This window comes from Patiria miniata, unplaced genomic scaffold (assembly GCF_015706575.1).
Source record: "Patiria miniata isolate m_02_andy unplaced genomic scaffold, ASM1570657v1 HiC_scaffold_21, whole genome shotgun sequence".
Classification (NCBI taxonomy): domain Eukaryota; kingdom Metazoa; phylum Echinodermata; class Asteroidea; order Valvatida; family Asterinidae; genus Patiria; species Patiria miniata.
In genome coordinates this window covers 89,571-114,946 of record NW_024037060.1, presented here as the reverse complement: position 1 = coordinate 114,946, position 25,376 = coordinate 89,571, and the positions used below count along the sequence as shown (strand labels likewise).

The following is a 25,376-nucleotide window of genomic DNA, read 5'->3' as shown; positions in this document are numbered from 1 at the left end:
CAATTAATTTACCACACACTACAGAAATGATACATTTAGACCTGTACACAAATACAGTTTTAGCAACAATGCACTATACGTGTACATGTATTGGTCTACATTTAGAAAACGCAAAGCGAATGGTTGGGAGCAGGCTAAATATTCAACAATGTACTCGTATACAATGTAAATTACAAATGTACATTGCATGCTTAGTGAGCAGGAAGGCACAAAATTTATCAGCAAATTTATCAATTATGGAAATGAACACAAATTATAACCTGAATATTAAAGTGTTCATCAAACTAAATTTGAAAACAAAATAAACAAGTTGACAAATACATTTAAAAAAAGAAAAAAAAACACCAAAAAAAACCCCACCATACATGTACATCTAAAACATGTCCAAGGTAGCAATGCCAGCAAAGCAACTCAAATTGTATTACACTTATGCAAAGGCTCTATGCACAACATTTTCTCAAAGTGAAATCATTAAAATAAAAACATTTTCACATGGCGATGCTTTAGATTTTTTTCCTTCTCCAGAGCATGATATTCGCCAAAAATTGACTGATCCACTAAGCCCCGCCCCAAGTTGTTTTGACCAATCACAACTGTGATTAATGTCTGACATGCACGCACAAAAGTCTGAGGTGCGTGCAAAAAAGTCAAACATGGGTTTATGCATGCATAACCTGAGCACCTGGAACATGCAGTGTGGCATGGGAGAGACTGTACATGTGATGTTGGGCACCTGAGCAGCCATGACAGTAGGTGGGGCTTAATGGAGTGGTCTATTGTCTGCACGGAACAAGCCCAATAGCAAGCGGGGGTGGGGGAGGGGAAGGGAGAGGTTAGGGGGAGGGGGAGTTGCCAGTTTTTGACATTTTGAATCTGATTGAAACAATATACCTGACAATCAATTAATGACGTCCAGTGTGGGAGTTTGGGTTTCCTGTTCTGGAATAAGCAACAAAACCGTCCAACAAATGCAAATTATTCTGCATACTTGTACTAGATGTAAATGTAGAACAAAGCATGAAAGAAACATATGATGGCTTCGCTAAAACAGCATACCGGTATTTACATGTACTTCAACTAGTACGGTACGTCAGACTTTGCTAACACAAATAAAATAATTAGTTGGGACACTCACACACTACCACCAGTTTCAAATAAGTCCAGCGAAGCAGTATGCAGTCACATACCGGTACATGTTGAAACTTTCATTCACTTCAAAGTTCAAGATGCCACCGTCACAAGATGCTAACACCAATACTGGATGAGCCCAATTCATTTTGAAAAAGTGCATGTATGCAGGCGCACTTTTGACCAAAATTGAATGACAGGCAACAGCCGTACCAATGCACACTGTCAAAATTTGATGCAAGCTAGTGAGGGCGGGATTTATCACAACCCATGACATCATGCAACACGACGCTTTCTTGAACAATGGCTGCAAAAGTCGTCCGAATTCAAATCAAAATTACAAGATAAATTAAACTAGACCTCTGAAGGTGCCGAATTATCACAATGGGAGGAAGGTACATATTATCATAATTTATGCTTACGTCACCATTTCGCCACGGAGGTCAGTTGGCGTCGCTGGAAAACATGAATTATGCAGTGCATACATGCACATGGATGTCCCGGATGATGTATGCATGCCTTGTTGTGAACACGAGCACGGTGCTATACTAGCGCCGCGTCGTGGACCGAGATCCGCAGGCTTTATATTATGTGGGCTTCTGAAAACTGTGCAGACGGTATAACAGTTCTCGTTTCATTTATTTAAATTAAACAACAGTACAGGGTGAGTAAAAAAAAGAAAAGCTGAACCCAAACCTCCAAAAATATATATAAAAAAATATGTAGCACCAAAATAAGTATAATGACTGGAAAACCTATTCCAGAAACTACTTTTAGAGATAAAAAAAAATACTGAAATTGCTCAATGCGTTTAAATAATATCACCATTAAAACGCAATGACCCTAAAACCTTTTTCGTCAATAAAAAAGAAATTTATTTGTGCATCATTCTGACTGCTTGGAACAACGAAGAAATTGACACAGCAACATTAACAACTAGTAGCTCTAGTACACAATATCTTTATCAACAACCCTGGTCATTAGCAATTCGCAAACAATATATGATTTATAAAATCCGTTAAAGATGGGCCTTCAAAAGAACTTTGTTGAATATTTTTAACTTTTAAACTGAGGTTCAAGTTATCCCTTTGTGGTGATGTTTGAACTTGAAAACAAAAATTGATTGACAAAGTTAAAATCAGGTTAGTAGCTCAAAGCACCGGCGGGCCAAGAATAGTTTAGCACTTTTGTTGCAAACGAAAATGATGTACCCTACAGAAACTTCCCAAAGTTGGTGAACATCACTGACATTGCTGTTTTTAAACTACTTTACGGGCCACGTTCAAATCCTTGTATTTTTTGTAAGTTTGCATGGACATGGAATATCAGAACTGAAAGTTTCGTATAAAGGAACGGGAATAATCTACAAAAATTAATAAATTAGGAAAAAAAATGCATTGTGACTTTGACCTTTTTTCACTAGCCAGCCGGGCTCAGGTTGCCCGCCGCGTTGTCCATTATAGACTGAGGCAATATTATCAGTGTTTTAATAAACAGGTTTAATAATTTAACCATTAATTAATACAGCAACAGATTTGCTTTCTGAATGCAATGATTTATTTCTTCCTTTCTTTTCATCTTTGTCCGTAGCTGTAATAATGTTTGACTCGCCAAACGGGCTAGTTCGACTATGGAGGAATAAACCCTCCATGCCGGTTCGACTTGCCCGCTGCTATCTTGATGAGCAGCTTTCAAGTTGTGCTATCGGTACAGCAAGCGCTGTCATCTGGCGCATGGCCTCCATGCGTCGGCCGTTGGCACGGATCTGCATAATTCATGTTCTAGCAACGTCATATGACCCTCTCATCAACTTGGTGACTTAGGCATAAATTACGATAAGTTAAAGTGTACCTTCCTCCCAGTGTGATACTGATGCTACCGTTGATATTAAGCAGTTGTAGATGACATTGTCATGATTGTGTGACCTATACTATAAAGTGACAAAATAATTGTAATTTCGAATTGCTGTTCGGCTCCCTTAGCAACGGACTCTCGGTCCAATTACCACATGTGGATTTGTGACGGTTAATAATACGGAGGAAGTCCAGTATTACCGTCACATTTATGGGACTACCTAAAGTTACGCGGTCCTTTTTCTACGCATTTAGGGCCTACCTTCAATTTGTGTGGTGACAACGCGCCCGCGTATGCAAGCTAATACCTGCGCAGATAGCCCAGGTTGGACGAAGTCTTCATTGCATTACGACTTAAGTCCAGGATGACAATTCTCTACATAAGACCACCCAAATTTTGACCAGAGTTTTGTTATGTTTTACCTCGTTATAGAAGCTTATTTCACGCCTACATACTCTATGTGTCCTTATCTATTGGTCCGGGGGGTTCAGGAATTCCATATGTGATGCTGACCGACGTTAATCAGGAAAATAAACTCTAAAGCAACGTTAAACTTGTACGTGTTTGTAGACTCTTTTCATCAGTTTCTCATCACCGTACCGGTACCGCGTCGTACGAAGACGCACACGCTAGCGCCCTCCTTTGGTTTTGGTGGGAACGTGCAGTGACGTCACTCCAGCCAACCGAAGTCATGAAAACACTCCACCAATGACCAAAGCCGAAACATGTTTCTGGTCACGGTCGCTAAAAAATGCCCGGTCATTGGATAGGCGACCGCGCTTACAAGTTAGTGCGCATGCGTTTGAAAGTGGTTACTTAGTCTGGTTCCATTTAGACATGAGCGTCGGGAATAATTGTCAGGTCTGGGAACCAGACTAGTGGTTACTAAGCAAATCGCACGTGCGCACTGCACGTTCACGCTGCATGCCACGGACGTACGTCATGCATGTACGACTAGACTCGGCGGTGAGAAACTGATGAAAAGAGTCAACAACAACGTACAAGTTTAACGTTGCTTTAGAGTTAATTTTCCTGATTAAGGTCGGTCAGCATCGCATATGGAATTCATGAACCCAGCGGCCCAATAGACAAGGACACATAGATTACTACTACTCTTAGAACTATGAGGCTCCACGTAGTGGAGCCTCATAGGCAGATTACCCCGCTAAACTGTTTGCTATACAAAACTCCAACTAAGTACAGAAACGTCCATACCAACCAAGCTTTTTCCCACAGAACCGCTGCACAGTTTGCCCCTAAACTCCGTACAATACCTCATGACATACTCACGTTATGTGCACCAAACAAACATTGGTGGATTCTGTCGGTTTTTCGGCAAAATTGATGAAAATATGCCCTTTCCGCACTGAGCCAACCCGACACTTGAAACGTGCACGCGCGCAGAATCATCGCAGTCATTTTCGGTTTGATCGCTCACCCTGCGCCGCGGGGGGGGGGGGGGGGGGGGGGGGGGGGGGGGGGGGGGGGGGGGGGGGGGGGGGGGGGGGGGGGTATGGTAGGAGCGGAACGATAATATGCGCATGCGTACAAGTGCAAGTACGTACCCCCGGCCCAACGGCGCGCTCCGAGCGATCGAACCGAAAATGACTGCGATCATTCTGCGCGCGTGCACGTTTCAAGTGTCAGGTTGGCTCAGTGCGGAAAGGGCATATTTTTCATCATTTTTGCCAAAAAACCGACAGAATCCACCGATGTTTGTTTGGTGCACATAATGTGAGTATGTCATGAGGTATTGTACGGAGTTTAGGGGCAAACTGTGCAGCGGTTCTGTGGGAAAAAGCTTGGTTGGGATTAGCCCCACTAGTGTGGCCACGGTATGCTGCGCTGAACCTCTGGCCACACACTGTGGTACCGCGCACTACTGAGGGCGTTTTCATAACAATTACGGTCCGTTTCTTACATATGGTTGTATTCTATGATGTCCCATCTATCACTTCTGGGATGCTTAGGTGTAATGATGTTCAATTTTCCGAGATATTCTTGAATCTTTCTGGAGCCCATATGCACTCGTGAAACATCTGGTGATGGCAGCCATTTTGAATGTGACAAGAGATGACCTCAAGCTGTGACGTCGCGTTTATGCAAATTGCTTGTCGAGCGAGGGCGCGAGTTGCAAATGCGACGGCTGTTTCCTGTACCATGCATTTATCGTCTGGGGGCCACGTGCACTGATCTCTATTCAGGATCCACGGCACAGGAAACAGCCCTCAGTAGTGCGCGGTACCACGGTGTGTGGCCAGAGGTTCAGCGCAGCATACCGCGGCCACACTAGTGGGGCTAGGTTGGGATGGACGTTTTTGTACTTAGTTGGTGTTTTGTATAGAAAACAGTTTAGCGGGGTAATCTGCCTACGTGGAGCCTCATACTTCTAGGAGTAGAATACCACGACGTAAACATTGGCTTCTCCAACAAGGTAAAAATATTGAAAATATTGGTCATAAATGTTTTCGCCCGGTTTTGAGCACTTCATATCCTGGACTCCCTCCGTAACGTAGCCGTAGGGAGGAAAGGGAGTCCACCTGGGCTACCTGCGCAGTAGCCCAGGTTAGACGAAGTCTTCATTGCATTACGACTAACGTCCAGGATGACAGGTCTCTACATAAGACCACCCAAAAAAAAGCTTATTTCAGGCCTACATTTTCTATGTGTCCTTACCTATTGGGCCGCTGGGTTCAGGAATTCCATATGTGATGCTGACCGACATTAATCAGTAAAATAAACTCTAAAGCAACGTTAAACTTGTACGTGTTTGTAGTCTCTTTTCATCAGTTTATTCCCAGAGTGGTACGTCATGTACAATGTACGTGCGTACGTACGAAAGCGCGCACGCATGCTAGCGCCCTCATTTGTTTAGTTTTGGTTGGAACCGTGACGTCACTCCAGCCAACCGATGTCACGAAAACGCTCAACCAATGACCAAAGCCGAAACGTGTTTCTGGTAACTGGCGCGAAAACACGATCGGTCATTGGATTAGCGACCGCGCCTTCAAGTAAGTGCGCGTGCGTATGAGGGTGGTTACTAAGCAAATCGCGCGTGCGCACTGCATATTCATGCTGCATGGTCTGGCCCCGGACCAGACGCGATATTGAGCGTCGAGAATAATTGTCCGGTCTAGGGAACTAGGCTACACGCTGCACAGACGTACATCATGTACGACTAGAATAGACTCGGCGGTGAGAAACTGATGAAAAGAGTCTACAAACACGTACAACTAGTTTAACGTTGCTTTCGAGTTTATTTTCCAGATTAAGGTCGGTCAACATCGCATATGGAATTTCTAACCAAGCGGCCCAATAGAAAAGACTACATAGAATACTACGACGTAAAAATTAGCTTCTCCAACAAGGTAAAAATATTAAAAATAATTACTGGTCATATTTTTTTTCGCCCGGTTTTGAGCACTTTATACGCTGGACTCCCTCCGTTACGTACATGACGTAGGGAGGAAAGGGAGTCCACCTGGCATGCCTGGGCTACTGCGCAGATAACGATGTCACGCCCCAACTATCGCATCGGTCCCAACTATAGTTGGGACTGTCCCAACTATAGTGCGGCAGTTGGGTCGGCCCAACTATAGTTAGGACTGGAGTTGCGCCGGATGCTTCATGCTTGATAGATCTTGTTGGATTAAATGTTCCGCGGCGCTGGCACCGTGTATTCGTCGTGCATGCATGCCGCAAGGCTGGCCGGTCACGTGGTACTGCCTAGTTGGATGAGTTGTCCAGCTGCTGCTGGGTTTATTGTCCAGCAACATTTTGCAAATTCAAATATTGCCATGGCCGGCCAACTATAGATGGGCCCCCCCCATAGCTAATGTCAAAGGTCCCAAGTAAAGTCGGACAGTATGTAACAGAGCTGTAGGGAATGTTTTATAGTCGTACATCAATGTAAACTATAGTTGGGACCGCCAAATAAAAATATTGCGGTGGCCCAACTACAGATGGTCCCCACCCATAGATAATTTCATTGGTCCCAAGTAAAGTCAGATGTGTATTAGAGTTGTAGGGAATGTTTTATAATCGTACAACAATGTACACTATAGTTGGGACCGAAAAATAAAAAGATTGGAGTGGCCCAACTATAGATTCGCCCCATCAATAACTAATTTCAGTGGTCCCCAGTAAAGTCAGACGTGTATCAGAGCTGTAGGGAACGTTTTACAGTTGTACATCAATGTCAACTATAGTTGGGACACCGCAAAATAAAAAGATCGGAGTGGCCCAACTATAGATGGGCCAGCCCAACAGTGGAACTTACAGATGGGACCGTCCAACTATAGTTGGGACAGGCCCAACTATAGTTGGGCCAGCCCAACTGTGGAACTACAGTTGGGACAGGCCCAACTATAGTTGGGACAGGCCCAACTATAGTTGGGACCGATGCGATAGTTGGGGCGTGACAACGACATGATAATCTGATAATGGAGGGTCGAGGATACATGTAAACGTTTGCTTTAAATTTGTTGGGAAACCAACTCTAGAAATCTTTTAAAATACAACAAGGAAGTACCTTAGCAGCAATTCTAGCGAGATCACCGATTGATGTTGGGCCAGATGTATCTTGCTGGTCAGACAGCAACTCAGAATCGTAGCTGGGAGCAGATGGATCTCCAGTGACGTCCGCCATCTTGATTCATAGCAGCTGGTACTCGGTCATTCATTACATTTGAAACCAACGGAAGTATTTGTGGGGATCAGCGAAGATGTAAAAAAAAAAAACCAGGGAAGGCCGGTAAAAAAAATACCAGTTGATGTTTCAGTAGTTCAGATGCAAGTTCTAATAGCTTTACTTATGCTCAATAAGCACTTTAAAAAGCTTTGTGGCATAGAGCTGTATTCTTTATTATCCAGCTTTATGTTTTGTGGGTCATCAGGTAATACCTCCATGGAGTTAGAATTAATTCTACCTCCATGAACTCAACCTCGTTTCCATGGGTACGATCTTGCTGCGCCATGTTGGTACCATTATGGCTTGTGAGATCTTAACGCGCACGCGGCCATGGAGCCGAGGCTGCTATCAAATAAAAAGGGCCTCTATATAGTCGTTTTTAAGGCATATAAATACGTGTAAGTTTAACTATGGTTATTTAAGCGGGTTTTTTTTTCCAAAAAAAAAATTAAAAGGGCGAATCCTGGAGAATGATTTCACAAGAATGCCCACTGGGCCGAGTTGTCAGATTTGGTGTTGGGGTTTTTTTTGGTTGGGGGGGGGGGGGGCAAATCAAGTGTTTTTTACCAACATTACATCATGGAGGAAGGAAACTGTTTTCCTCCCTCCATGATTATAGTGCAGTAAAAGGTGAAGCTTTCCAGCTGATTTCAGAAGCAAAGGTTAGAAAGTAACATAACATGCAAACGCCCCCCCCCCCCCCCGGAAGGCTAACTCAGGTGGTATAATCATAGCTCCATGGTACAATAGAGTGCATGATATCCAAGGGCGGATCCAGAACACATTTTTTTTGGGGGGGGGGCCAAAAACAATTTTCCCCAAAAAAAGTGGGTCAAAAAAAATACGGCGTGGGGTACGGGGCCCGCTTAAGGGCCCCGAAATTTTTTTGGATTCTAGATGCTCTGTGGTGCGATCTGAGTCAATTTCTGACCACTTTAACCAATGTTTTTTTGAGGAAAAGATGGTGGTGTACTCATTGCCTGCCTTTATTGCGATGTCACATAAAAATAAAAAAAAATTGGTTTCGTTTTTGGGGGGGCCATGGCCCCCTTTGGCCCCCCCCCCTGGATCCGCCCTTGCACCCCCCCCACACACACACACACACACACCGACCTATAGATTTTCGGAGGCCTACTCTCCGGAAAAAAGGTCTACATTTCAGCACGCCTCCCTGCAAAATTGTCTGGATCCACCCCTCAGTGCTAGCCCCTTAAAATTATAGGCTCTACAACCGCGCCTGAGGAAATGATGTCAGCTAGCTATCGCACAACGCATTATTGGATCTCCGCATTATCATTAAACATGCGTGCGTACGTGACCTTAGGGTCAATCGAACAGACCACTAAAACTTGCAGAAACAAAATGGGAATGACAACTCTCTTTTCAACAAAACGAAAACTGAATCCCTTTGTTTAATATATTTCTGTGGGTAAAGTTCATATTATACCATGGTAATTAATCACAAGAACAACAACGGATCATCTTAAAGCACAGTTTTGAACGTCCCTCAGGAACAAGAAACAGTCCCCTACTATACTCCGGCTGACAAAATGGAACGACCCTGATAAATCACTGCCTCCCGCGGACGTAGCTAAAATGTTGCGGTGAGTTTTTGACAAAACTTATTTAGACCGGAGCAAAATTGTCTGGTGGTGAATCAGCTGCGATCCTTCGGGGACTTGATACTCGCAACCTACAGTGAGCACAGTGGTGCCAAAGCCTGTTTTTGTAGGTTAGATCTGAGTGAGAGTTGACTTGATCAGAATCCAGCAAGCTTCATTTATAGCAGCCGGTAGTACATGTACGTCGAATGGAATTCATGTTAAGGCGCAATGGGCATGCTCGCATAATGTCGCCAATTTGATTTTGTTCCAAAGTCGGCGAAAACCCCCACACAAATTCCCGGAACATAATTCGCCAGTCACGTCACGTTCGGCCGGTGCAAAACACCAGACTTTGACTTCTCGTGCAACACTACAATAACACTGAGTGGATTTACACGTGACTCGAGCAAGTACTGTTCTCACAACGTCCCGCTGTGCTACGAACTAGATTTTGAGTTGTCAGCTGGAGGCTTCTGTGAAATTTGTTTTGACAGTAAAGGATAAAAAAAATTATAGGGAGTTGAGATATCCACCGGCTCCGTTCACGACAGGCAATTTCCGGAGATAAATATTTATTGTCAGAAATTCCGGTGGAACAAAGTTACTCCTCCAAATCTGTTGCGTTGAGAGGATTGGAACTGTGATTTTCAACTGACACCCTTTTCTGAACAAGGACACCTCCCATCGAATTGCCAAATCGTGTCATCGCACATACTTTTGGCAAAGAGTAAATATTAGTAGCTGTCCAGGAGCGTGCGGTTGTAAGGTCCCACCGGGTCAACCGTACTGAATTTGCTGTCAACAGTAATTATTATTGTTCGCAGAATCGCCTAGAAGCCACCGTTCTTCCCATCAGGTCAAACAGTGGTCATCCAACTTGACAAAGACAATGGGTCTTGCGTATCCGGAGCCTACTTTGTGGGCACGTAGACCACAATCACGTACCCAGGCTATAGTCCTTGCTACATTCGGTAAGTATACGAAAATATATAATTTCTTAAAGATTCGAGTAGACCGAAATTGTATCGATTTTTCACTGAGTTTCGCAAAGTAATGATATTTTATTTCAAATTATTTCACTGTATTAAGAATTATAGTGAATTTAATTCACTTTAAATCGTCTGCGGTTTAGTTTCTCTCTTTGGAAATCAGAGAGTGTTGAAAAATTATTCTTATAGCAGACTATATAATTCACTGAAAGTGGAAGAGATCACTTCCATAAAAACGATGAACGTTCTCCTATCAAATGGGATTATGAAACTCTTACCAACAATCTTGACTCTTTTAAGTTCTTGATGTGATTATATGAAACGTATCACGAAACAGCTTCAGCACGCGAGCACGGAATGCAAGTCGGATTTCTACATGCATGTTTGTATGTTCTCCAAACACATAGCGCAATACATTATACGTGTGACACAAAAGTAATAAGGTTATGCTTTTGAAAGGTTTTATTCGAATGAATCAGTTTGTGTAGTGACATCATTTTTTCCGGGTCAAGATCGATCTTGACCTTCTTGTTTACCTTGTACAAGGAAATAAATCAATTGAAATAGGGGCGTGAATGCACTGCCCTGATATTTATAGGCGAACAGGGCTTTTGTTTTATTTGGCAAACATTAACGTTTCATATTATGTTGAATTTTACTTTATACCTTATGACATTGACAGAATGAAATTTCTTAGTCCGTTACGACCTGGCCCCTAATTACCGTAGACTTGATGATAAATAATATCCTATAAATATCCAATTGATGATAAATATCCTCAATTCCAGAGGAAAATAATATCCGGAAAACATTCAAAGTTCTACAAGGTATACTTGTATTTAAAAATAGGTGTTCCCGGCCACTTTCGCAAAGTGTTCATTTAGTTCTGAAGATCGGTCATTCATTTTCGTCTGAAATTGAATGGACGTCTTAAATCTCGTTGTGAGTCAACGAAAAACCAAGCTGCACAAACAGTTAATAGATTGAACTGAAACAGAATCGGGTGCTCTTGTGGCGAAAATGAAACAAGTAAGTATTCAGAACGATTCTCAAAATCTTGGCGGAATTGAATGAACATTTTATCCAATTTATGAACACCTTGCGCAATTGACCGGGAAAAAATAATAAATAAACGTTAAATTAAGGTCTTTTTATCAAATTAAAGTCAGTCTATCTTCAACTTTTTGTAAAGTTATGTTATCATTAGGCCTATTTGTTATTAGGTTTTTGTTGGAGGGTGGTAAACTGATAACTTTGGATTAATATTTTTTTAAGATGAAAGTATTAAATATTGAAGCAAATCGCCCAGTTTGAAAAAGAATAATCTCTATATGCCTCCACTCCACTGCAATATAGAGAGACTTCTGAGGCCTATTTCGTTATTCCTCATAAATACAAATTCAATTGCCCTGTTTATAGAATTTTATTTCCCTTCACAAGTGCACGGCATTGTGAGTTAAATGCCTGCCATGCTACCGCCACATGCAGCGCTGCTTGATTGTACCCGTAGTAGTACCCAAACTTAGAGGGCTAGACCATCGGAGGAAACACATTCTGTTCCTGTCATATACAGTTCAGTGTGGGAGTGGGTGTGGCTGTCCATTCTTTATAATGCGAGGGTTAAAGAGAAACCTTTGCATCAGGAAGTGAAAGGTGAGCCTGAGTAAAGTCTGGTCGACGTTCTAGACACAATCGGGTTTGAAACACTTCGGAAATCCCACAAGAGCTTGAGGGGGTAATTCGTGCTAGCACTAGTAGCAGCATGTACGTTTTGGAACAGCTCGGGTTGTGACCCACGCCACGAGCCGACCTCTGTTTAACTACTGTAGTTATTGCATGCGCTTGAGGAAAGGCATAACTTTTGGAATGGAAATATGGCAAGTAGTTGGGTATTATTAGACCATAAATTAATTAAGGCACCAAAACAATCTATGAACCTAGTTTACTGAGATGTATTACAGGCTATATCACGTTGAAACAACAGATTACTTTCTTGCACGAGAGGCTATTTAATTGCAACCCATTAAGCCGCATTTGGCCCTTTTACAGCTTTCATCAATGCAGCCTATAGTGACTTTTCAAAAGTGCATGGTGTATTGACTGCACGGTCTGGAGTGCTTGTCCTCTAGCAACTCTCACCGACTGGCTTATTTACTGACTTACTCATTGTCACTTATGACATACACTGGTTACCCATCTCACTGACTCACTTGTGACTTTACACTGATTCATGTCACTGACTGACTGTCATTATCGGGGACTAATTAATTGTTTGAACTTGATGTATCGTTGTTCGGTCTAAAGGCGTGTTGTATAGAAAGACATATCTTTATACCGCTAATGCAGTGGTGGACATCAGTGGGAAGTGCATGAGAATTAAAACGAAGTGTAGATGAATGTCCTTTCATGTATAGTACGCGAAGTTTACGTGGATCCTGTTCGTCGGCATTGACACTTTGCCAAAATATGCACTGAGTGACCACAGAGCACCCATGATATTGCAGGTCTTTTTTCGTATGTATACAGCCATAAGGTTGCGAAGGCGAAGCGTGGCCCGTTGTCAAACAAAGCTAATCCGATTACGTACTCAGTAGCCACTGTAACAGAGCAGTGAAATTCGTAAACCCCGCCCCCCCCAAAAAATGACCTTTTGACATGTGTTTCTCAGAAAATATGCTCACTATGATTGGAAATGTTAAAACATAACGGAAGAACGAATTCTTAACTTCATGTTAGTGACAAAATCGCCGTCATCGATGCCGAAACGTCAATACTGGTTACTGGTAAAGCTCACCTTCAAGTCTGGAAGAAATCGTTCGAAAACTTCCCCAAATTTATGTATTTATTTCACTTTCTAGGAATCTACTCAACTTTTTATTTCACGAGTAGTTGAACACTTGTATCATCTAAGTATATCCGAAATTCAGCTTAATCTGTTCTTGCAAACGCCAGTGTTACACCTTGAACTATCTCCAAGGAAAATTTCGAAGAGGATTTTTTCCCTACCCAACACGTGCATGCTTTTCAGCGTATATAGATCCTGCAGTAGGCGCTATGTTTGACCGATTTCGGCCCGGCATATACACAAAGACATGATATTCATTAGCGTCACTCGGCGTGACTTGGCGTGGGTCTCGGTATCGACCAATGGAAGCCGGCAGAAAGGGTGATATTTATTAATTAATAACTCGGAAAGGAGGCTTTTATGCAAATTTTTACTGCACACCATAATGGATAGGAACCTTATTAGCATTCGTGAGGCTTGAATAAATTGACCTATATTTCAAACGCCAGTGTTACAACTTTCAAAAATGCACGTTTAGCCAGGCCTATTTCTCCAATTTCAACGAAAAGTAACGAACATTTCACAACGATTTTTAGCGCATACTTGGATCATTACAAGGGAAATAAACCCTGGAAGTTACATGAAGATACGGTCGTCCAAACGGGAGAAATTAATTTTCAAAGATTTCGCCCGCCTGTGTGAACATTTCTGTGCATATGTAGTTTCATTCAAAATAAAGTGTTACCTAACCTTTAGAAATCGCCCTTCGCAACCACATGGCTGTATAACCATCATGTTTTGCGTAGGCCATGTCTGAGCTACATCAGACTCAGTCCATTCGCGCGCGAACCCAAACGGACAGACTTTGCTACGCTCAACCTTTTGGTTGTTCCCCAACTACTCGTTGATAAATTGTGACAACTGGAAATGGGTCATAACAACTAAAACGACGAAAGGGCACCACTCCCTTGATATTATACACGGAAGTCGTATGAGCCTACAAGAATAATGAAGTGGCTGGAAGGGAGGGTAATAGGCTAGGCGAACAGACCTTCATTTTGCGAAGTTATAGGATCATAATCACTAGGCATACATAGTATCGCAATTGACGAATCCGAAACGTGCTCGGCTATTCTTGAGTTTTACCTCGAAAAATGTTTTTCAATTGCTAATTTCCTAGCAATAGGCCTATAACAGTTGTTCACTTTTGAATGAGATATCGAACCCAAAAAAAATTGCACCGATGTTTAGTTATTGAATTACTTCTTAAATTCGAATTATTGTCTGCCAAACAATGTTTTAGGTCTCGCAGGGCGGGATATTTATGCACAAAATGAAAGCTCTTATTCATAGGGTTGCAGAAGTAGTTTTTCTCGCTAAAACAAAACATAACAATTGGAGGAAAAAAAGTAAAAATTTGAAAATTCGTTAGGAAAAACAAAATGCATTTTTAAACATTTTGAAGAGCATGGGGTATCTTTTAATCGTCAAAATGAACAGATAAGTAAACGATTTCATAAGTTGTGATGATAATGGATAATGAGTCACAATGGGAAAATAATTACCACGGTTTTGGCCGATTTTCGTCTTTGATGATTTTATTTACAGCTGAATTCAGCATGCGGATTGGTTATTGACATACTTACTCGTCTCCTGCCTTAATACTTCCTTACCACCCACATCATTCTATAGCTTACGTTAAGTAAATAGTTTTGATAATATTTACTTCGGCTCAGAAAAAAACATGTATGATCGTAATAGTGTTTCGTTCACATAGATCTAAAGTGAAAAGTGTTTTTGTCAGTTTCAGCTGTATATTTACGATCTTCATACACCTGTGTTATTTTGAATACAAGTCATGCAATCTTAATGATTTTAACAATAATCTTATTAAAAAGAAAAGCCAGATTTTGTTTACGCATTTAAAAAAAACAGGATGGTCCGCTGCCATACATGACTATAGCCCTTGATCTTTGCTATGTAGGCCCTAACGCTATCTTCGCTTTCCTGACACTCTTTCGTCAGCCCACAGCTTCTTGAAATGTCTGTCCTCAACCTGATATACGACGACTTCAATTTGTAACAGCACCGGGGGTTTTCATTTTCACATTGACAGTGATAGCTATTCTCGCATGCATTTTCTTCGGCAGAAAAAGCTTTTGGTGTTTGGAATATATGTTGGTATGAAAACTTCGGGTTGGACTCCGCATAACTCTGAAAGGTTTCAGGACATGAACTTTACTTAGGAACATATTTTGTGCAACTGACTACTCCTCCTACATTGTATGAAAACTATTTGACATCCGTCTTTGGTTAATCTTTTTGAAAAGTGCATTTCTTTAAACATAAAAAAGGCTTTTTCTGACAACTTAGCCTCGAGGCGCTGTTACTGTGATGTCACTGTTCCGTTTGGGGTTTTCTGTTTACATTTTGAACCCAAAATAGCTCATTGAAAACTTTTGTAAGATAAATATTTGTAAGATAAATTTGCTCATAGGCTTACTGTCATATATACTGACACATCAACGAATCACCGAAGATCGACAGCACAATATCCAATATTCTGGCAACTTTTGGTGCTGAAATGGCTGTAACATTGAGGTTTGTACCTGAAATGACATCACACTTCTGGAAATTCGCCGATTAGCATAAAAACCAAATAGGACACAAGGTGCATTTTCAAGGATTGCATTTAAAACGTTACATAACACGACCCTTTAAGTAAGCGGTTCTGAAGATGAGTAACCTCAATCGAAGCATTCATACCATGCAAGCTATACTTTGTGTTTTCCTCTTACATATTTAAGTTTGAAGAATATTAAAACCAATCTACAAATCCGTGAATATGTTTTTTGTTGTATACCAAACAATAATCAAACGTATTCTCACTTCGCGTGCAAGCCCTCCGAAATATTTTTTTGTCTAGACTTAGTTCTGTCCACGCACGCGTCGGTTCTTACAGACATTCACTTCCTTTTCTATAAAAAAAAATCTTCAAAGCCATTATATTTGTCAGAAAGAAAAGGTGAAATGTATTGCATTGTGAGGAAGAAGTTAAATTCGACAGAAATGGCGGAGACAAGTTATATTTTTAGGAGAAATGAATGAATGGGAATCGAACCCACGTTTTTCACATCGAAATGATAGAAGAAACAACGGATGACGTAAGAGAGCGTTGGCCGATATATTTGTTTTACGCATAGGCCCGGGCCTACGTGTTGGTTAGATACTGACTGAATAAAAAGCGTGCTTGCTAAGTCTGCGTAGTAGCCATGCAGACTGTGGCAAACACGGCAGGATGCGCGTATCCGTACCGTACGTCGCCGCGTGTTGTGTTCTCGTTGAAATCTTCCTGATTCCTGTATGGTGTTTTTGTTGTTAATTTGTTTTCAAATTTCTGAGTAACGGCGAGGAAGGCATACACGACAGAACTACCCGGCTCACACTTGACAGTCGGGGAGTCAGTCAGTCAGTCAGTTAGGCTAGTCACTCATTGGAAAAGGATTAATAAAGAGGACACTTCAAGTGGCTGACCCTCAGCGAAAATCAGCTCCCACGACGAAGCACCTATGTTTGAAGCAACGTTTCAAAAATAAACGTTACTGTAAAGGAGACTATGTAAGCACAACTGGATTTTTGGGGAACAAAATGTTCTTTAAGGCCTTCGCGTAATTAATTACACGCTGTATAGCTTTCCAGCTGTCACCATTTCAATAGGTATAGCTGCTATGATGCATTATGATTACCGACTGGACAAGGTTTATATACGTTATAGATTAGTTTCATTCACTCGTCCATAGATGATATAGCTTTAGCAGTAGCGTATTATGGCGTTCTTATTGAGCATGCACCGTGGAGCATGGAGGGTCTGCTTCTCTCCCCCCCCCCCCCCCCCCCGGCCCTCCGGGCCCCCGCCAACAAAAATCCTGCATACGCCACTGGGGTTTAATAGGTATATTTATTAGAGGATGCTTAAAAGAAAGATTTGTTGACTATTTTCGTCATCTCTGATAAAATAGATAAAACCAAATAGATTTTATTGAAACCACAATCAGTAATAACGCGTACTTCCTGATATTCCTGAGCTGAATTCGTATCTATTATTTAGGCCACAGTTCTTTTCGTGACCTCGATCGTAATACACAATAAAATCCATTGGTTGGCCCAGATTACTACAAACTTCAAACGTTCCAATAACTTTTCTTGGACGTGCACTCGTGTTGAAAAAAGGCGGAATGTATGGGGTATAATAGACTAACTGGCTTCTTATATACCCAGTACGATACCACTATATCACTTACATTTTTGTATTCAATAGACAATAATATAAAGATATAGGCCTAACATTTACTGTGAGTCCATCCCATGAATGAATGGACGGCAGGTATGATATAGAAGAAAGGCTGCATGATAATGCTACGTTGGCAGCGTCGAATGCAAAATTGAAACACATGAAAACGTAAAGGATCATGTATGAAAACATCGTGCACAGACCAGTTGCAGTGGCGGATCTGGGGGCAGGGATTAAACCACCCCACCCCCACTCCTGGGCCGCCAAAAAAGGGAAAATCTTTCAGAAAAACACAGCTAATGCCTGCTACCCCCCCCCCCCCCCCCCTCTTGGTAGCTAACACCCACTTGATTCAAACGTGGATCCGTCCTATAGTTATCGTGGGGGCCTTCCCGTCGTGTTCCTATTCCCAGGCAGGTTAATTAGTATCTCTGGACGTTTGGACAAAATACGGTCGGTTGTTATATTCCTTAGTAATTGGTAACTGTGACCTGGGAAAAAGTCGACTCGTTCAAAATAATGACGGAACCTCTTTGATCTGACTTTTAATGCACCATCCAGATATTGTTTATTTGTCTCCAATTTCACTGAGAATCAACAGTATTTTTAGCAAAACTATGCCATATACCTGTTTGCAAGATGCCGTCCCTCATTCCCATTTCGACACCGATCCTCCCCCGGTGTCACACAGGGATGGGGGTAAAGCTTCGTAAGATGTGCCAGACGATGATAACAGTTCCTTAATTAGCTTTTCCATCCTGTTTTATATTGAAGTGATCATCTGTGCCTGGTTGGCCGCTTCCACCGAGGCAGCCACTCACTGCTTTGGCTGCGAGAATACTATCGTAGACTGCGACATGGACCGCATGGTCTGTCGAAGCCGTTGCGACCAGAAAGTCGCTTGTCGCGGCGAGAACTCTTACTGCCTGGTGGCCACGTATCTCGACCCGGACGCGGCGTCTGTCAACGGCAGCGATGCCCCCCAGCGGGCATCCTTGATGTGCTTCGAACAGGACTACTCGCTCAAGGAGACCGACGTCACGCCTCACTTCTGCGGTGTCGTGCTGGACAGTGGCGTGGACTACTCCGGAGGATCCGCGGACGACTCCTTCTCTTACACCTGCACGTGCACGCACGATTACTGCAACGACGCCATTTACTTGCCGGGTGCCGAGGAGCCCAAACTCCCCACCGTGGTGGCCGAGACGGATGGCACGATAAAGCCCGATGCATCCAACACGCTTCAAGGGACTCCTTCCAAGGGTGCATCTGACATTGTGACCACGCCGAATGACAAGGTCGGGTCATCTGATGATGGGACAGGTAAGTACGGTAGGCCTACATGAAGATGCATCCCCAAAGATGCATAGCGCATCTGGACCAGTTTCAACATCACTCTACTAACATGACACCTTTTGTCTTTATTAACACAGCTACTCAACTCAAATAACTCTGAACAAAATAAAAAAAATCAATTAATCACATTCTTATACCAATCATATCAGCATGGTTTGCATGTACATTTCGTACTCAACTAGTCATTAATGTGTTCGTATGGAAGATATTTGTATTGCCTTGCGCCGACTCTTTAAATCAGGAATGAAGTGGCCCGTGTACCTTTAGAGCCTTGAGGTATTTGTTTTAATCGTATTAACTTAATATTGATTTCGTCTTTTTTTCCATCCGGGGTGTGTCTTTGGTTCGGTATTTTGTTTACATTGTGTAGATGGAGGGAAGCAAATCCTTGCTATCGTGCTACCACTAGGCCTTCTCGCAGTGATTGTCCTCGTCGTTGTGTTTGTCGTCACCGGTTTCTACCTTCACCGCTACTGTCAGAGGCTGAAGCAGGACCGCAAGATGCACCCTCCAACGGAGAGTACCAGCCTGGACTTGACAACCGAGGATAGTGACGTCAAGGTCATAGGCCAAGACACCCCACCTGAGAGTCCCGTGCACCTGCGCGGCAACTACCTGCCCATATCGCTGAACACCGTCATCGGGAGAGGGCGCTTCGGCGCAGTCTGGAAGGCGGACTTGAAGCAAGCCGAGGGTGGTGTCGAGACGGCTGTGGCTGTCAAGATCTTTCACGAGATGGACTCGGCCTCTTGGAGCGTGGAGAAGGAGATGTTCACCGACGAGACGGTCATGCTCAAACACGAGAACGTGGTGGAGTTCATTGCAGCCGAGGTGCGGCCAGGCAGCTATGACTCCCAGCGCCAGTTCTGGCTGGTCACAAAGTACTACCCCAAGGGCTGCCTGTACCAGTACCTGAAGCATCATACCGTGGGCTGGCAGGAGATGTGCCGACTATCGGGTACCACGGCACGTGGGGTGGCCCACTTACACGCCGACGTATATGGACCTCATGGCCTCCACAAGATCCCCGTGGCACACAGGGATCTCAAGAGCTCCAACGTGTTGGTGAGAAATGACGGGACGTGTGCCATAGCAGATTTTGGGTTGTCTATACAACTAGACCCTACGTTGTCAATAGACCAACTGGCCAACAGCGGTCAGGTAAGTGACATAGCATTAAAGCGGACTTGGTGACATATAATTCTAAACATATCCTGGAACATTGTCCAAGACGATTCTCGTACTTAGTATCGTGCATATTGGTCAAGTTTGACAAACGGTCGTTGTTCTTTTCGGAAATAGAACGATTATATTAATTCATTAACATTTCGTATCTGTATGGCCATACTCAAAGCAAGCCTAACTATTGGTTTCCGCTCAAGAGCCAATCACATCAGATTCTCTCCCTCTGTTGTCCAATAGGCGGGTACCCCTCGCTACATGGCACCCGAAGCTTTGGAGAGTAAGGTCAACCTCCACGACATCGAGTCCTTCAAACAAATGGACGTGTACTCCCTCAGCCTGATCGTTTGGGAGATAGCCAAACGTTGCTACGTTGGCGATGGTAAGCAGGAATCGTATTAGACCCGAGACAAAGTTTAGGCTCGAAGCGCCCCCAAGAGATTATACACGCGGGTAATTTTTTTTTCTAGTCTGGTTCCCTGACCTGATGACGCTGACCTGACGTCTCTTAACACATCAAGGTAATCACCATCGCACATCCAAACATTGATCATGACACAGCAAAGACCTGCCCTCGTACGAGTTTGTACTCGATGCAAAATACCTAAAAGGATATGAAACACAGATACTGCATGAGAATTATGACTGGCATTGAATTTCGTAGATGCGAGCCGTGATGAACTCAAAACTTTTCAGGGCTGAAGTGACAAGCATGACATTTGTTATACTAAATCATTTTACACCCGAAAATATCCGAGCTACCTCGAACAACCGAGTGTCGACGAAAACCTCTTCGGAAACGTTCATACATTTTCGGAAACCCTGTCGTCAGCACAGAGTCTTCTGCATGAGGTCTATTGGCGAATATTCTACGTTGAACTTAAGTCCGGCAGGTTTTGAGTTCATGGTCGTCTATCGACTGAAGAGTGGAATCAAGATAGCCCACATTTGCCCTCGAAGAGGAATATTTTGGCATGAGGATCGGGATGCTCCAAAATGCATTTTAGTTACTTCTCCCGAAACGAAACAAAACGAAATCTAGTAAATCAAAAAAAGATCATCAGAAGTCATTAATTTTATGGGCTATAAAGTTCAGGTGCTTGCAATTACTGCTCACACGTACAGGAACGATTCATAAATGTTCACAATCTTGTACCATGTGCAATTAAGCCTTCAAATAATACTCATTCGTAAATAAAATTGGGCAAGCCTAGCTTGTTTTGCTGTTACTTTAATGATTATCAAAAACACTTCCTACCCTGATATGATTAGTGACCCAATGCCGTTTGCTGTATGGGTAAAGAACGAAGTCAAACGACCGAGACAGTCTACGCATTCTATTGTTAAATGTTTCCAACTGTTTGCAGACTGTGCTAGCTTCAATCACAATCATAATGACTGGATTCACGGGGTTGTTCGTGTTTGTTTTACTTCACCTCCTCCCGGTTGCTGTCCCTGACCCACTACCCACTGGTGGCGGGATCCGCTGGGAAGTCGAGAATCGGATATGAAATCTGCTAAGTTTGGCATAACATCACGCAATAGTCGGACGCTGCATGTCCTGTAATTTTCCATAACATGCACGTGCTTTCAAATCATCCAACTGTACTGTAGTGTATGGGCTGCCGGTGTAACTGGACTTTATAGGCCTAGGCCCCTACACTGTTTCAGGGTAGCTCAAACATGCCATCCACAATCGCATATTGTACATTATTGGCTGACATGTAGGAGGATTATACTTTGTCCAAAAGCCCTTGAATAAAAACACGTTCATGTAAACAACAAAACAAAAAACCTTTCATAACGATCCCCAAATTGGCTTTCTTTTGGTTTTGGACATGCATCATTGTTATACATAGGTACTTTACCTTAAGTCCTGAACAGTAATGACACAGTAAACTTATTATGATCAAAACATATTTTTTGATCGCGTGCGCATTGGTCTCAGTGTTGTACAGGAAGACTCGTTTTGTCGTCTTGTCTCGCAAGTTGCCGAGGTCAACTTTCTATGTCTGGCAATGGGTAGTGCACGTTTATATGCAACCAATTCCCATATAGACACCAGTGATAAATCCCCATACTTCAAAATTCTTTTTACTCAGAACACTCAGTTGTTCAGGCTGCACAGTGAACCCCACGTGACCATGATTTAGCCAACCAGGACAAAAATCAAGATGTATGATACAAATATTGATGGATGCCGTGCGATGATTTGTTTTGCATAACGACAAAGACAGATAAAAAGGTTTTATTTCGATCTTCCTTTGCAGTGGTGTCGGCAGAGCTGGAACACCAGCTGCCGTTTCACGACAGCGTGCCGGGCCGTGCGAACATCGAGGACATGAAAACGGTGGTATCACTTCAGAGAGAACGACCGGCCATCCCAGACTCGTGGCATGAAAATACGGTAAGAAATTCCAGAGGTTAACAGCTCATGTCCAACGCCGCCGCCGCCGCCGCTGTCGAAACATGCAAAGCCAGACAATGAGCAGTGATTTCTCGTCGACTGTTTCATCATTTTTTTTATTTATATTTTTATTTCATTTTGAACGAATATCAGAATGAAACCACGACCGAAAAGAGTCATGATGACACGTGACCACCATGTAAGACGAGATGGTACTTTTTGCGCTTATACTTTAAGCTATAGTGTATAATAATAGCCTAGGACTTGCCGAAAATCAAATATTGTGGCAACAACTTGGGTAGCCTATCCATCAGTGCGCTATTTGTGCATAGCCCTAGCCGTACACAACAAAGGCCGATATACATACTGCAGATGATTATATACACAATTCACGGCATGGTAAAACCGCTGTTTTAAAACCTATAAATACACAGGGCTGTATTAACTTAAATCGTTAATCGAGGTGTTGTCAATGAAACAACAGCATAATTTTGATTAAATTTGAGCAAGGGCTATGGTTCTCTCGAACCCACGCTAGTACCACAATTGTACTGATGAGTTTGACTATAGTATTCGAGGCCGGGCAGCAGCCGGTACCAAGAAGTTTCGTGATGACTTTCCGACTATCGTTTGAAATTACGCCACAAATTATTATAGTCGACCAATGGCCCCTGATCAAGAGTGATTATGTAGATTTGTATCGAATACTTTAATATAGGCCCTAGCTCTATTATGTCCTCGACTGACCGTGGACGGAATTTTCACGACGTCACAGCCACGGATCTTAATGTAACTTCAAATTGAGTGGCAGCGCAGAGAGCGATTATTGTGTAGGCCATGTCACATTATTGCATATTGTGGTCACGTGATGCCAACCAATGGTCACATGCCGTGGTATGTGGGTTCGAACGACTGATCTCTATATAAAGACTGGATAGCGGATATGCATACAACATTCACACAGTAGACTTTGCATATTGACCAATTCGCCTGTTTAGCTTGCATTGCATTGAGTTGGTTCCAAGTTAGTTATACCAGCGAAAATGTTCCCTGTGGGACATGTCCCTTCGTCAGGAAATTTGGTCTATATATTTTTTTTCGATTTGCAGGGCATGCAGCTTGTAGCAGCCACCGTGGAGGATTGCTGGGACTGCGACCCCGAAGCCCGCCTGACAGCGCACTGCGTGGAGGCCCGCTTCACTGAACTTATCACCTGGACCGAAGGGGAGCAGAACCCGGGACATAATGACATCAACACTATCACCGTAGTTTGAACCAATAATAGGTTCATTAAATCATTCCAAAATTACTTTATTTGTAGTCGAGCCCCTCATGTGTCCATCACAAGTCAATGAGTCTTCAAGTCACAAACTATTTTAAATTAACTGCGACAAAAGACATTCTACTGTTAAAGTGTTATCGTTCATCCCCAGTTTCTTGTGACTGGACTTGTGCGATTTACTTTGACAGGTGTCGTATGAAATTTGGACTCCTTCGTGCAATTTGGTCTTTACACGTGATCTGTCAGAGTTCTACTTATCTTAACTTGGGCATGCGCCATTCAACCAATGAGTCCGTATTTGTATCGTTTCGGTTTGCGGTAACACCATGTGGTAATAACTACTGCTTAGAAGATATTTAGTTCTGAAAAGAACTTGTCCTGCTTATTATCAACTTTTGCTAAGTAGTTTTTGTTCTGATAAGAACAGTCCTGCTTTTAAGTTCAAAAAGAACTTGTCTTTGGTCTCAACGTTTCGACTAGCCTGCTCTAGTCATCGTCAGGAGTCCGTATTTCATATAGAGTTAAAATGTCACACAAAACCGGACGTGGACTCAACTATAAATCGAATTAATAATACACATACTTTTTCAATGGGAGCATTGTGTTCTTAAACAGATTTGTTTAAATTGTATAGCGAAAACTGTAATTGTTTCCGAGTGCCTTTTGGATGACAAGCTAGAAACAAAGTGCCCTCAACTTAGTGGCCTTGCTTGCAAAACTATGCACTAAAAACCACAATCTACGCATTCCTCTAATCGTGTAAATAATCCTAGGACTATGTAAATAAATCGGATATGATCAGTGCAATAATATCACATTTTGGAGGAAAATATGTCATACTTCACTTTGTGTTTTGTATTAAAAATTAAGATGGTGAACATCAAATGCCATGGCTTTCACAATATGCCATTTTTTTTTACAGAAAATTGAAATCTTTTTAACTTCACTTAGTTTTACCTGACTCTTTTACCTTAAATTTGTGCCTTAATGAATCGTAAATAATCTTAAATTTTCCAAGATTCCGTATATTTCTTAGCAGTGGATGGCTACAAATTTAGCGTTGTAGGCTGATGGCCGTACTGTGATGCTTCTTTTAACTGTTGCAAATGTTGTCCCTGTACATTCCACAGTTCAACATTCCTGAAGAAAGTTCACTAAGTTAGGGAGTTGGGTACCCGACCCTAATAACCTGAATACTATTTTATAGGACATCATCTTCCCGTGACAAACAAAAAAGCACGAGAAATAAAAAAAAATTATACCAAAATTAAAAGGAAATCATAGATCATTTCTATGAAATGTCGAGTCGGAATTCAAAAGGTCAGTTTCGAACAGTTATATAGGCCTTCCGATAAAATGGCAGGTCTGCAAAGTTTGCCAGAAATGGTATTGTACACGCAATTAATAAGGGCACGGTGGGGGATACACCATCCATGGGCTTTTCTCACATGGTTCAAGCATTATATAATAGTATAAGCATTTAGTCTAAAGAGCAATGCGATGGATTGTGTACCAGAAAAATGTGAAAATGATAAGGCCTTGGGGGGGGGGGGTAGTTTGAATAATTCTATTCAACGTGTTAAACAAATTGTATTTACTAAGGAACTGTTGCATAAAGGAAACACTCTGCACTGTTTTGCTCATGATGACAATTTTATTAGCATACAAAACGAAAGGGGGGGGGAGGTTAAACTGGGGAAATGGTGCAATTCATGGGTTCCATTATGAAACTGAACTTCAGACACATTAATCCAAAACTCTACTTTTGTTTTCTGTTTTGGAATCTACACGTTCAAACCATTCTTCTG

General features: G+C 42.4%; 2 protein-coding genes across 4 annotated transcripts in view; one reads left to right on the top strand and one right to left on the bottom strand.

Moving 5' to 3' along the window:
- Positions 1-7,864, bottom strand: part of LOC119729888 (sorting nexin-4-like) — a 34,682-nt gene extending 26,818 nt beyond the window's left edge. Inside the window, exons 1-2 of one of the 3 annotated variants that reach the window (XM_038202682.1) lie at positions 7,514-7,864; positions 892-939 (exon numbers count right to left, since the gene is read on the bottom strand). In XM_038202682.1, coding sequence (XP_038058610.1) covers positions 892-939; positions 7,514-7,630 — 165 coding nt within the window. In that variant the 5' untranslated portion in view covers positions 7,631-7,864. The remainder of the gene's footprint in view (positions 1-891; positions 940-7,513) is intronic. The other 2 variants (XM_038202681.1, XM_038202683.1) reach the window with 2 other exon arrangements.
- Positions 7,865-9,252: 1,388 nt separating this feature from the next.
- LOC119729565 (TGF-beta receptor type-2-like) lies at positions 9,253-23,920 on the top strand. Its single transcript, XM_038202177.1, has 6 exons — positions 9,253-10,247; positions 18,116-18,664; positions 19,068-19,858; positions 20,120-20,261; positions 22,150-22,286; positions 23,396-23,920. The coding sequence occupies exons 1-6, from the start codon at positions 10,166-10,168 to the stop codon at positions 23,558-23,560; spliced, it is 1,866 nt and encodes a 621-aa protein (XP_038058105.1). The 5' UTR covers positions 9,253-10,165; the 3' UTR covers positions 23,561-23,920.
- The last annotated feature ends 1,456 nt before the right edge of the window (positions 23,921-25,376 follow it).